Below are 14,562 nucleotides of genomic sequence, written 5' to 3'. Positions count from 1 at the left end.
GGGGGGGCAAGTGATGAGGGAGAAGGCCCTCGAGTTTATAATTACTCCTATACCTCATGAATACAACTAGTAATAGCAAAGACACGTGTTCACCGGGGGGTCAATTTAAGGTCGCCATCTAGCCTAAGTTTGGGAAGGACACGTGGCAGAGGCATCTCAACAAACCGGCTAACCTATTGTTCAATAAAGATTCCTCGAATTCTTCGGCCTCAATCATCGCTCCGAGGATCATAGAGATAGGAATTATCCCGAACCCTTCGGAGATGATTACCATATCCATATCATTAAGATCGTGGCTTTACAAGGGACATGATCGGGATCCCGGTGATTCAAAAAGAGAATTCTTATCCTGGCAAAAGGATAAAAAAAAGGCAACCAAGACAAGTAAGGGATTCCTCTTTTTTTCTAGGTTCTCGATTGTATACTGAAAACTTGTGATGAACCAGTGAATTGATTTGATCGTCGGAGTGATCACGGGGGAGTAAGTTCCTGACTTCATTTTTTGTAGGTAGTTGGTTTGAGGCAGGAGAGGGTGATCGGCTTTCGCATCATCAAAGTTAAATTTAGAATATTGAATTATGTTAATTCTTGTTTGGATGTTTTTTTTTAAAGAAACTTTTGGTTTGGATGATATATATAAATATATATATATTTAAAAAATTTATATTGAGAACAAGAAAAAGAAAAAAAAAGTCTAGTTCGGTTAGGATCAAGCTAGTTCGGTTTGGTCCAAATTTTGGTATCAATTTGACAGAATGAACACTCTTATAACATGTATATAAAACTTTATTACTAATAGATTTAAAAGGCTTTATTATAAATAATTATAAAAATTATCTCTAATATTAATATCTTCAAATACTCTAAAATAAAATTCTTATAAAAAGTAACTTTTATATTCTCACTTTAAGTGGGCTCATTAATTTTAAAATGCTTTTAAATTTTTTTTTTTTATAAAGATGCCCCTCTTTTTATTATGAATTTCGTTAAATTATATTAATTAAATTACAAGAACTTTTAAAAGCATTTCTGATTCACAAAAAGTGTCTCAACTAATGACCCAAACTAAAAAAGTTTCAAAGTATTTTACTTTATTTTCTTTTTTCTTAAGATGATCGTCCTTGCACGGCTTCTGTCGCTCGTGCCTTCAATTTCGATAAAAGAGGTAAATCACAGGTGTGAAACTTTATCTCATTGCGTAAGACAATAATCGAACTCACGAGCCATCGGTACAAACCTGATATATTGTTTGCCCGACTGCTCAACCTATATTTTGGGGACTATTTTTTTTTTTCTTTCAACCATATTAGGAGGGTCGATTAACTACTTTAAAAAGAAAGAAGGAAGAGTTCAATGACGTCAAAGAAGACAGTAAATTCATTTGTATTTGATCAAGTCAGCAATACAATTTAAATCCAATACATTCCCTCCCTCCATTGCCAACCTCTTGAAAATCCAATGCATTCCCCAACACAACAGAATAAGCATTTGTTTCCTACAGCCTATGCCCCTTTGCAGTTCTTCTTCTTCTTCTTCTTCGTCTTTTTCTTCCATATCCATTCTTTGCTGTTTTTCTTCTTCTTTTTCTCGTGTCAATTTTGTTGGCCTTGTCTATGGCGTGAATTCACAGCCTCCCTCCCCAGCAGAACTCCCATTCACACCCTTTGGGAACTCTTTGTCGAATGGGCGGTGGTCGAAGCACGGTTCATGGAGCGATTCCTCTAGTCACAAGATGGCCTCTGGAAGTCCATGATTGTTGCTGCTGAGGAAGAGTTGCCTGGGAATCTCACATTTGTGGAGGCTTGATACTGCTTCTGCGGCTGCCTGCGCGGATGTTAGTGACCCGGTTATCGCTAAGAAGGGTTCTAGCAGCAAAGTTGGATTTTCATTCTTTCTTCCTTCACTCCTTATTTCTTCTAACAAGGCCTTGCCAGTGTCTATACCTGCTCCACATGGTCGGAACAAAAAATGAACACATAATTGACTCGTTATCAGCAGAGATCCTTTATTATTAAGGGTGAAAAAAGCAAAGGAAGAAGAAGAAGAAGAAGAATCTCATTTGTTTACCTGCAAGGTAACCCCCATGAACATAACCATTAAATCTCTCGCTTGTGTGTTCTCCGGTAAAGAAAATCCGTCCAACCGGTGCCTGATGAGCAAACAAAGCGCAAAACGACAGTTTCTAGGGGTCAGCCAGCCTTTGAGCCAGTTGTATTTCAAACATTGTGAGTCAGTTGCAAGGAAAGGTTTGTACAATTTTGGTTGGTATTTTTGTTGAACTCATCATCCTCAATAGAGTGGCCCCGTACGTGCATTACCAATCAGTTGAAGAAAATGTAGGATAAATGGCAGCACTTACGTACCTTGATGTTATTAATGATTTGTTGATTGAAATAGATGGGGTAGTTGCTGTAGCTGCCCCGCTGGAAGCGGTTGTTCCACCAGCGAGGCACGAGAATATCACTGGCATCGGGTATGTGGGGCCCAAACATGTTTCTTAGCACCTCCATGGCTTCTTTAAGAGTTTCTTGGTCTGACTGAGCCTCAACGCGTTTAGATTCTCCATTTGTCAGTGTCACCACAAGAATATTGGACCCGGGAAATGCATTCTCCATGTGCTGAGGCAGCAAATAAACAGACAAAATGAGCAGCCAGCTTGGAGCAATTTGTTGAGTGCTAATTTAAGACTTAACAAATGGATGACAGATGAAGATGATATAATCAAAAGTCGCTCATATAAAGACAACCAAAGATCCTGGAACTGGAAGTCCTTGGGGAAGCCCATGCGCGACAAGGACGTCCAACCTTATTTTCTTCTACACCCAGCTAGCAAACCAAGAAATATTCCTTTCAACGATGATTCAGAAATCGACATGCAAGATGCACGCAGAGAAGAGAGCCTTTCCGTACAGCTAAATTGTTGGCTTTGAGGAAGAGACAAACGTCACATTGTTGTAAAAGGAAGAATGAATGAATGATGCAAGACTTAGACTTTGTTGTCTGCAGTAGAACGTTGCTATTTCATAGTAGTTGACCGAGTCACAAAATAATGGCGCTGGGGCCGTCTCTATCGCTTGCATATGAACACAAAGGGCCATTTCAAAACATATTCTAGTGTGTTACAGTGACAGGCTCTCTGGGATTCTTCCAGGTAACTGAAAGTAATCATTAATGCTTAAGGTGTCCCAGTACTAAAGAGGTGATCAGACCTAATCCTGATCCTGTAATGTTAGGACTGTATCAATTATTATCCATGCCCCAAGGATCTATATCCAAGAATCCTAATTTCTTTTGCCTCAATGAACATATATAGTCGTGGATAGTGATGGATGGCCTCCAATTATCAAGCAAAAAAAGAAAAGAAAAGAAAAGAAACGAATGATTACATCTATATATGTAACAAGCTTTCGCTGCTAAATATTGTAGATCTCTCTCAACTTTTTTGGCGAGATGACAAGCAACACACTAGGCCTGTCAATTATAATTAGTAAACCAGACGAAGATGCAAAAGAGAATGTGGCCCCGCCCCTATATAGATGGTGGGAATCCTCTAAACTTTGATTGGGGTAGTACCCACCATCCAAGTGAGTCCATATCGTCACAACAGTCCCCAACTTTCAAGTTTCAATCTTGAAGCACACGGTTTTCTCTTCCAATAAGAAGGATAAAGAAATGATACCCACTGTAAAATGAATCAACACTCCATTCCATAAAGCAACAAGTTAAAGACACCAATTGAATTGCAGAAAGTAACACTTAATTATAGACGGACCTGCCAGAATGTGTAGTAGCCTCTTCGCTCGTGGGCATATATAAAGAACTCTTTTTCGGCTCCACAAGGCCAGAACTTGTATGGAAATCTTAAGAAGATCTTTGTGTACACCATCACATCACATTTCTCAATGGCCTCCAGTTTCCAATTCTGTGCCATAATTTTCATCATATGATTATTTTAAAATAGAATAAAACATACAATATATAATAGCACAAAGGACCACAAGGAAACAAGCAACTGTATCAAATAACTAATTTAAGCAGACTTTTGTGTTTTAAAAACCTAAAATCAATGAGTTATCAAAGAGAAACACTAATGTCTCAGCAGCACATTATGTTAAGCCCATCTACTTCATCATGTTAAGAATTTCCAGGTACAAAATCAGAACCTTTCAAATGATGATCAAGAGTAGCTTTTCAATTAACATCCTTATGAGATTCATCCCAATGAAACCGAACTAGCTTGATCTCAGAAAGGAATTTACAATTAACTATTAAGTGATGGCTTTCAAGTTTCAAACCCATGCCAGCATTAAAGAACACTCACATTAATTAATCCAACATTTCAGGGCTATTGGAATCACGTTTAATTAAGAGACTACTGAAAAAATTAGACCCATATATAATCAACAAAAGGGTGAACTTCCTCTCCAAGTTACCTAACAAATATTAAGTGCTGATGAGAATGGAGTTTGAAAAAAATGTTGGAGATGTAGTCCCAGAAAAGGAAAGAAAAGAAGCAAACCAGCTGTCAGCAGGTAAAAATGAACAGTAGCACGCATTGCCATTTGCCACCTTAAGGCTGCATACAGCATACTTGGCCTACCAGGCGGCAATTGGGGAAGTGTCATTGATGAGCCAGTTGATTGCAGAAGAAACTGTGGATTATGCAAACAGTGGTTCACACATACAAAAGACAGCACGAATATCAACGCAGTCTGCCATCAACCAGTCAAACATCAATTATATATCAATGGACAACCCCAAATATTAATTGTCAGCATTCCCACCTCCTGGGACCCAACTTTTATCCCTGACCCCACATGGATTTACTTGATTAGGTTACCATGATGGATGGATGGATTTTGCATCATATTATATTGTTTGTTATGATACTATGATACTAACTAATTAAGCAACTGGAGATTGCATTGCTACTTACGTGTATATAGTTCCAGAAATATTATTTATTTTCGAAAGCAATTCTTGAGTTGAGATGGAGGAGAAAAGGGTACTTACGGGGAAGGGTGGGGTGACGGAGATAAGGTTGCTTTGCAGGACGCCGATGCTAACAGACAAAATCGCGTAATTAGCTTCGTAAGCAGATCCATCCTCCGTCACCAACCTAACACCACTCCTTGAGTGCCGTAATTCTCGAACTACCTGCCCCCCCCCCCCGCCCCCCCAAAAAAAAAGATCCATGGATGAAACAATTAAATCATATTCATATGTCCATAACAACACTAGAGCTAAAAATAATCAATACACTTGCTTTGTTTGAGCCAAAAGCTAAGACATACATATAGAATAGAAACTAAAAATCCAAAACAGACAAATGTAACAAGTTACAGAGTTCAATATACAATTCATACAAAAGGACGCAACAAGCTAGACCTGCGTGCGTGTTTGCAAACCCAAGAGGACCTACATATCTAAATCAATGTCTATATCCAGGCATAAAATGACATAATGAGAAAGAAAGGTTTTAGAAGCAAAGAGACAAAGGCCAGCCTATCCCCTGCAGTCAAACCAAGAAAATCTGTGCTGAAAAATAAAGTAATAGAAGGGAGCTGGTTCATGGGGGGTATTGTGTGTGTCCTTGAGTTTGCTCAAGGCAGATGCAAATGCGAACCATGGTGACTCGCTCTTTAAGAAAAGATTTTATCTTACAGTTTTGAGGCATGTGACGAGGGTAGGTGATGTTCATTCATATATAGAAGAAGAATCTCTGCAGGATTACAGCAGATATTAATGCCACCATTACCCATTAATGCTGATTTCTCAATTTCAATGTGGGCTAGTGGGAAGAAGACCAAAAGGTGTTTGTATTTCCATTTTCCATTTCCATATCAATTTCAGTACGAAAACCAGAGTTTCAGGAGGGGGAGAGAGATATTGGGGAAAGCAAAACAACAATTCCATTAAATGAGGACAAGGACAACACCGTTCATTTCTTTTCCTATTTCGAGTTAATATGACGTCCTATCCTTCTCAAAACCTCATGTATTCGGTCAATTTCTAGACGAAGAGAAAATCACGGTCCATATGCACACTGCGCAAGATAGTGGAGAGTGGGACCTCTTCTGATGCAATGGGGTAACAGTAGTGAAGGCCTTAATTAATTGCTTGGGGCTTCAAATGAAAACTAACTAACAAACGAACAAAATACACATATATCTGATCAGTTTTATGAGTCTAATTCTTTTAAAAACAACAGGTACCATACTGTGGATTCATGGAGAGTCCTCAAGAAGCTACCCATCTTTCTTTAGGCACACAATGAGATCAAAACCCACCAAGATATTAGTTGCAGATGGTACATTGATCTAACTTAACATCTCTTAAGATGATTACTGGACAGTTTCAGAATTATAAAAAGAAACCCAGAAAGGGATTTTTGGCCCCACCCAGTAGTTCTCTCATACCCATAACATGGTAGAAGATGACAAATAGAACGGAATACAAAAGGAGCAGCTTCCAGTAAATGACGTTATCCAGAGAAGTGGGTCAATCAATCTCAACAACAAAAACAAAAAAAAGGTGTGTTTGCATAAAAAACAGAGTTGGGATTTTTGCACTACAGCTTTCTATTCTTCTGTTCCTTTTTATCTCTTCTATTCGTAAACTAATCAAAAGTACCTCTCTGTTTTCACCCTCGATGATTGGCTTCATGAGAAACCCAATCGATACAGATACAAAATCGACAAAGATTTCCGCTCTTTACCTTGTTAAGCTTCAGGCGATTGTCCACGATTTTACCCTCGGAGGTTAACAGAAAAGTTTCTGCCATCTTGTACAGTAAATGCTCGTATCCTCGCTTATCCGCAACCAAGAACTCTCTCTCCCCAAAGTCCACATAAGTCGATATGGGTTCAACCTCTGAAAGCAAAAACCAAAACCCAATTCTCACAATATATACAACGACAATATCTACAAATTAAACACGGGTTTGGCTGCAGAGAAAATTAAGAGACCCACCTGCCATTTCGAAGTCGTGCAGGATGAAATCGATGGCCAGTTCTATTGGCGTTTTCGGAACCCTGTTAAAACGAAAGCCTAGTTAATGCAACGAACACAAAAGCTGGTACCGACAAGTATCGTAAATCTCAGTTGCTCACGATAGCGGTTCGGAAGGTTTAGAGGAATCGGCGTCGAGGTTGGCCTCCTGAGTCCGGAGCCTCTGTATGGCCGAGTCCACCGCCTTCCTGTACGAGTCAGCGGCGAGTCCGCTCGGAAAAATCTTCCCACTGAATTAACAAACCCAGAAACAAGAGTTTATGAGTGAGTGCATTTGGTTTGACCGGCCGGCGCAATGTAGCGCAGGGGGAGAGGAAAACGAACCTGTGGTCGTAAATGTTGTAGCGCGCATTGCTGTAATCGGAGAAGCAGGTCCGGAGGTCGGATTTCCGGGCGAGTTCCCAAACGGGGTTGGGCTCACGGCCGCCGACGCCCGCGATCCAGCCTGCGCCGAGCTCCACCGACACACCCCCGAATTCAGCCTTCCGGATCCTGCCTCCGATCCGGTCCGACGCCTCCAGGATGACGACGTCGTCGACGCCGTGCTCCGCCAGCACCTTAGCCGCTGACAAACCTAGACGTACATACAGAGAGACAAATGTAAGTATCTGTACAGAGAGAGAGAGAGAGAGAATATTTGTTGATGTTTTTGTTGGTGTTTTCTTTGTTAGGCTTATATGGAATTTTACCGGAAATACCAGCCCCGACGATGATGACCGAGCTGCAGCGAGCTGGGGATTCCATGAAAAGAAAGAGCGAAGGAAGAGGAGCGAAATGGTTGGGATTGGATGGCGATGGGTTGGGTTGGGTGGCAGGAACCGCGGCAGTCAGTTTTTATAGTTTCCCTCTCAGATTATTTCCTAATCATCATCAACACCCCCTCCCTCTCCCTCTCCCTCTCCCTCCCCCATCATCACCATCATCTCACATCACAAAAGTGCTTTTGACAAGTAGTGGAGTTTTTTCTTCACATTTTAAATTTGTATCAGTTAATATTCTTTTGTTAAATAATGACATTTACTTACTTTTTAAAATGTACTATGATTCTCACTATTTAAATCTCTCCCATCCTTCCTTAGAGAATAAAACAACCTACCTATGTCAACCGATTGAGTTTTTCAAATTGAAAGCCATCTACCCATAATGTGTTTGGAGGCTGTACCATCATCTCGTGTGAATGCCACATCATCTTAAGTTGACTAGAATTTCGAAGAGAATTTAATCTTATGATTTCTTAAAAAAACTCTTTAAACAAGTGATTTGTGTTCAAATATATTAATCTAAGTCCGACCTTGAAAGCTACAAACCACCGTCAACCTTAGTGGTCAATGGCTATTTCTAGCCCAAGACAATCCATTCACTTGGAGAACATGTCACTACCTCGATGCATGACTTCTTCAACTTGTGAAGCATGCTTAAAATCTTGGGATAGTGGAAAAAGTGGAGTACTTGGGGTTAATCTTGGAGAAATGCCTCCTAAATTTGCCTAAAATGAGTATTATAGTTCTCAAAATGGTTGTGGGTTACATTTCACACTATCAATTTAGAGTTTTCAAGAGTAAAATAGTTATTTTATCTTATTTTTTTAATGGTAAGGTAGTATATGTAATTTTTCAAAGATTGAAAATTTTCCAATCTTTTAAAAGAAAACAAAATAAAAGGGATAAATTTATTGCGACACCCTTGGGATTTGGAAAAAAGAGTATCGACTATCTTTGTGTTTTAAAAAATAACACGAACTTTCTTTGTTATTAACTATATAAATTAACTATTTCGTCTTTCATTTCAAATTATCATATCTCAGTTTTTCTGTTCTTTCTGTTTTTTCTTTCTCTTACTCCTCTCTCATTCCTTTTTTCTTTATCTCTTTTTTCATCCCTTCCTCTTTCTTGCATACCATTGTTGACCACTCTCTCTCTCTCTCTCTTTCTTCCTTATATACATCTCTATTGGTAATCATAGAAAAAATTTCAATGGGGTTTTATGATAAAATTTTCTCATTGTGTCCATGGTAGAGACATAAAGGTCAATGGATATCGATAGTGGAGACAACACTAAATTGTTAGTTATGGTAGCAAGTCTTTCTTTCTTCCTCCCACTTTTCTTTTTTGATTTTTTTTTCTCTTTTTGTTTATCTACTCTATCTCTCTTTCTCTCTTTCTTTACCTTACTAACGATCAATTGACAAAGTTTTACCAAATTCACGTCCACCATCATTGAGTTTTCAACAAAATTGCGTCCAACAAGGCAATGAATGGGTTCTTGATTTCAATTTTCACAAATTTCATGATAAAGTTCTTCCCAATAACTCACCGACGGATTATCTATGTTGGTTGATTAATAATTTTTTTTTTATCTTTATAGTTTTTTGCTTTTTTTAATGTTAAATAATAAATCAAGTGAAGAAAAGAGTACGTTATTTTTTAAAATACAAAGACAATAAGTATATTTTTACCAAAATCTCAAAGTGTCCCATAAAATTGACCTTAATAATGCAAAAACAAATACCAACAGCAGGCAGGCAGGCAAGGGTACAAAAGTAAGAAGGCTGGTCATAGCAGCAGGAAGCTAGCAAGAAGGAAGGGTTGGATTTAGAATTAATAATAATAAATATATATCTTATCAACACTAACACTAGTTGACAAAACTCAATTAAATTTCACCGGATTTATGGGGGGTGGGGGGGTCAATGAGTATCTTATGAGGGGTACCCTATTTCGTTAAACATCCGTACTATTCACTGTGCAACCTGGCCCCATTATTTCAACTTCTTCGGTCTCCCACACTGCTAACGCTACTTAGTATTATTTTAATTGTAATAGTTACCGTACTAACAAATATATTTTATTTTTAAATAATATTAAAAATCACCAATTATTTGTCACCATTATATTAAAGAAAATGTTACGAAAAGAAGATAACGACACATGATCTCTTTAAATGACACTCAATACTCGTACCCTCAATTTTATTAGGGGAGATAAATTACATGTTGGATCTTTAGCCATTACGTATGACAATAATCGAACTCACAATCTACCAGATTGATACTGGCATATTGTTCATCCAATCACTTGTATCTATGCCCTGGGGACACATGATCTCATTATTCACCTCTAATGAAGAGGCGCTACATAATTGATGACATCATTATTAGTCATGACTCCTAACATTATTCTTTATTTTTAGATAATATATATTTATTATATATTAAAATAAATTTATTAATTAATATAATATTATTGTTATGGGTATTTTTCGGATCAATTCTTATGGGCTGGACTCAATCCAGCAGACCAGCCCAATCTGTTGAAACCAAATAAGCCAAGGCTGAGCTCGTCAGAACAATGTTGCACATCGCAGAAACTTGAGCTCAGATTGAGGGACCAAGCGAGCTTTCAGTGATGCTTCTAGGCCTAACCAAACGAGCTCTCAACGATATACCCAACGACCTCCTAACGATGTTTCTAGCTCACTAGCCTAACAGTTCAGCTCATCGGTCAAACTATTCAACTCGCATAACAACATTGCTACTGAATAACAAGAGGCAGAGACCCACTCACTTTATCTAAAGCAAACCAAATCCCTCGTAATGAAGATCACACTCCTGATTTTATGCAGATGATAAGGACGACTTGTCCCCCATTATATCATCTTTATACTTTTGTATTTTATGCAATTATAAACACCCCTTACTATAAATAGGAGTCGAAATATCTTTGTAAAAAGGACAAGAAAAATGCTATACTATTACTCTACCGGAATGCTCAGAGAACAGTTGTGGAGTAGATATTGTTTTAGTCAAACCACGTAAAATTCCATTGTCTCTGCTTCTACTTAATCCTTCCTCCTTATATTTGGGCTCATTTTTCCCATTGTGGGCCTATGAATCACGATCGACTGAATTTGAATGTCGACAATTATAAAATATAATTTATTTATCATCAACCAATATAAATATTTTGAAAAAAAAACAAAATACAATAAATGTAATATCTATTTAATATATATATAATGGAATAATTAAAGTACAATAAATATATTTAATTTTTAGATAAAATATATTTATTATATATTATTTTTAATTAAAAAAACACTTCTTTGTGGTGGATGAAATCTTCCAAAACACGATTCATGTATAATCAACAAATAAAAATATTTTTAATTATTTATATTGGGAAAAAATTTCAAAAATCCTATTGGGACTTAGGAAATTTTTAATAAAATGTAATTTTTATTATTTATTAAAACTAATTATAAGTTATCACATCAAGTGCCACCTCACTAGATAAGTCTCCAAACAACGATCCATTCTGGTGGGCATGTGCCCATGAGATTAGGGAAAATTAATTGCGGGTTAAGTCAAGAATTTGTCATATCTAAAGTATCATCCAAATGTCAAAGTAGTATCTTGCTAGACTTCAATAGGAATATATGGCTTGCTCTTTTCACCCCCCTTAAAAGTTGTATCTATATAGTATTTGAAGAAGGTATTATTTTTATATTGATACACTATTAAATATTTTTCAGTTAGTTATAAATAATAATAATAATAAAAAAATAATAGTACTCATGTTTTGAAAAAAGAATTTTCAAACACAAAAACTCTCCTTAATGGCTGAAAAATGCATATTTTTCTAGAAAATTACAAATAATTCGTGTGTGTATATGTGGTATGATTTTTTTTTTTCATTAACTAACATGCGTCTCTCGATTATTTTTGATATTTTAAATAATTATTTTTTTATAAATAAATATTTTATTTAAAAAAATTAATAAGCGTCTCGAGGATCACAACAACAAAAAAAAAAAAAAAAAATGCAAGAGAAGATCTAAACTACTTATATATATGTACAATTTGTAAGAAATTTATAAAAATACATATACTAATTTACAGTTATTATTTGAATACAAAAAATCACTGCAATTGAGTAGATGCTTCGATCAATGAGCTAACACACTTGATAGTGTATGCCCTCAGATTTGCTCTTGATTGGGGATCCAAATTACTTTTTTAGTATATTTTCAATAGAGAAACCCATTTATTTATAGACTAAACACATGTCAATTTTCTCCAAAACTAACCCCATCAAATTAGTTTAAATTTAATTTGAAAGCAGTTATCACTCATTAGTTAGTGGATGAATATGATGAGATTAACTTTTAATTTGTTTAAAGGTGTTTATCAAAGAAATAAAATCACTTAATAGATAATTACATTCTCCTACTTGGTTCGTACATTTTATATGATCGAAGTAACACCTTATATCTATATCTCTTTACCTTTAAGAAAGAAACTAAATACATGAATCGTGGCGATAGATCTTCTATAATTGAGTATTCGCTAAAGGCATACCCAACCCCTTCACCTTTCACCATTTAACCATTTTGCCCCCTTCACTTAAATAAGGACCTATTAGCCCCCTCAACTTTTAATTTTGAATCTTATGGACACCTGGGTCAACGCATGTATTACACACGCGATTGAGGTGTGTGCAGCACATCATCTCCTTCTTTCTTCTTACCAGACTTTCTTGTCTCCAGTGACCTCTCGCTTACTGCATTTCTCTTCTAGCTCGTTGCCTCTCTTTCTATCGGTGGTTGCTAGCAGCGTGGGAGGCGTTGACTGAGGTTGGGGGGTCGTCGATAGTAGCGACTAGGAGTGGACGGGAAGATCTAGGCCGACGGTGTGGGAGATTGGTCGCAAGCAGATCTGGGCGATGGCGTCAATTGGGGTCAAGGGGCTGGCAATGGCATCTATTGGGGTCGGGGGTCGGCGATGGCTTTGATTGGGCTAAGCGGGTAGCGGCGCGGAGGCGTAGGAGGTCAGTCAGATAGCGGCGTGAGCGGTGTCGTCTTCCTCCTTAGTTGTTTACGACGGTGGTCCGCCGCAGTCGTCTACCTCCGCCCGGTCGCCAGCCTTTTCCTCTCTTGCAGGAGCCAAGGACCTTTTCTTGCCATTGGCCTGATCAATGTGGGGCCCACATTAGACCGCGTTGTAACTCATGCATAATGCTTGTTGCACTAAGGTTTGTAATTGTTACAAAATTTATAGTTGAGGTACATAATATATTCAAAATTAAAAGTTGAGAGGGTTAATAGGTTCTTGTTTAAGTTAAGGGGGCAAAATGGTTAAGTGGTGAAAGGTGAAGGGGCCGGGTATGCCTTTAGCCATTGAGTATTACCTTTCATGTATCACAATGCATCCAATCCCTTTCCCATGAGTCCAAATGTGATAATACAATTTCATAAATAAACCCTCCGTTTACTCAAGGTTCACAACAATTTGTTATTCTCAAACATAAATGTATACACTCAAAATAAGAAATAAACAAACAACTGAAAAAGAGTTTCATTACATCAATAGTTGTTCATATAACTAAATTATATCATGAGACCAATACCCATTTGCTCAACGCAATCCTTAAAACTCTTAATTAACATTTTTTAATTAAAGGATCAGTTATCATCAACTAAGTGCTAATATGTTCTATGACCACTTTATTTTCCTTACATGTTCTCTTACGACTAAATACTTAATGTTAATGTATTTACTTCAACTACACTCTTGTGGTTTTTAGCCAAGAAAATAACAATTGAATTGTCACAGTACAACTTAAGTGGCCTAGAAATGGAATCAACAACTCTAACCCTCGAGATGAAGCTCTTCAACCATACACCATGCAATATAGTCTCAAAACAAGCAACGAACTTAGCTTCCATAGTGGAGGTAGCAGTCAAAGTCTACTTTGAACTCCTCCATGACACGGCTTTGCCGACTAACATAGATATGTATCTAGATGTTGATTTCCAAGAATTAACGCAGCCATCAAAGTCTGAATTCGAGTAACCTCATACCTCCAAATGATTAGTTCATCTATACATAAGCATGTAGTCCTTAGTTCCTTGAAAGTACCTCATAACCTTTTTAGCAACCCTCCAATGGTCCAAACCTGGGTTATTCTGATATTTTTCCAATATTCTCACTGCAAATGCAATGTTAGGTCTTGTGCAAACAAGAGTAGATATTAGGCTTCCAACAGCTGAAGCATATGGGATGTTATGCATTGGTTCAAATTGAACCTATCACCCTTCACAATGGGTGTTACACTCGTGCAAAATCTTTTATCTGAAATCTCTCTAAAACTTTGTTGATATAGGTCACTTGAGACAATCCCAAAATGCCTTGACATCTTTCCCTATAGATCTTAATGCTAATGACATAAGAGGCCTCACCCATATCTTTCATGTCAAAGTGTTTAGAAGGGAATTATTTCACCTCATGTATCACTATCCCTTATCATTGGTAGTAAGTAAAATGTCATTCACATATAGGAAAAGAAAACATATTTTGTTCCTACTGACCTTCTGGTATATACATTGATCCATGGCATTCTTTACAAAACTAAAAGAAGAGATCACATCATGAAATTTTAAGTACCATTGTTGGGAGGCTTGTTTTAATCCATATATGGATTTCTTAAGCTTGCATGCCAAATGCTCACCATCACTAGAAAAGAATCCTTCTATTTTTTTTTTTTTTTTATATAA

General features: G+C 37.2%; 1 protein-coding gene across 1 annotated transcript; it reads right to left on the bottom strand.

Moving 5' to 3' along the window:
• Positions 1-1,348: 1,348 nt before the first annotated feature.
• On the bottom strand, positions 1,349-7,941 carry LOC127814246 (polyamine oxidase 1-like). The gene is made up of 10 exons (XM_052355625.1): positions 7,701-7,941; positions 7,336-7,585; positions 7,113-7,241; positions 6,973-7,034; positions 6,719-6,873; positions 5,014-5,157; positions 3,773-3,922; positions 2,364-2,618; positions 2,068-2,149; positions 1,349-1,943 (listed from the first exon to the last, which is right to left on the bottom strand). Exons 1-10 carry the CDS (start codon positions 7,753-7,755, stop codon positions 1,726-1,728), a joined length of 1,500 nt encoding a protein of 499 aa, XP_052211585.1. The 5' UTR covers positions 7,756-7,941; the 3' UTR covers positions 1,349-1,725.
• Positions 7,942-14,562: the final 6,621 nt, after the last annotated feature.

Source organism: Diospyros lotus, chromosome 12 (assembly GCF_014633365.1).
Source record: "Diospyros lotus cultivar Yz01 chromosome 12, ASM1463336v1, whole genome shotgun sequence".
NCBI classification, from domain to species: Eukaryota; Viridiplantae; Streptophyta; class Magnoliopsida; order Ericales; family Ebenaceae; genus Diospyros; species Diospyros lotus.
Note: the sequence above shows the minus strand (reverse complement) of the source record. Positions and strands in the feature narration are given on the sequence as shown.

Bases quoted from the DNA above. Each gene is read 5' to 3' on its own strand.
- LOC127814246 (XM_052355625.1), bottom strand. From the start codon at position 7,755: ATGGAATCCCCAGCTCGCTGCAGCTCGGTCATCATCGTCGGGGCTGGT. The intron at 7,035-7,112 runs GTGAGCAACTGA...TCGTTTTAACAG, and splicing joins AAACCTTCCGAACCGCTATC to GGTTCCGAAAACGCCAATAG. The intron at 1,944-2,067 runs GTAAACAAATGA...CATGTGGAGCAG, and splicing joins TCATGGGGGTTACCTTGCAG to GTATAGACACTGGCAAGGCC.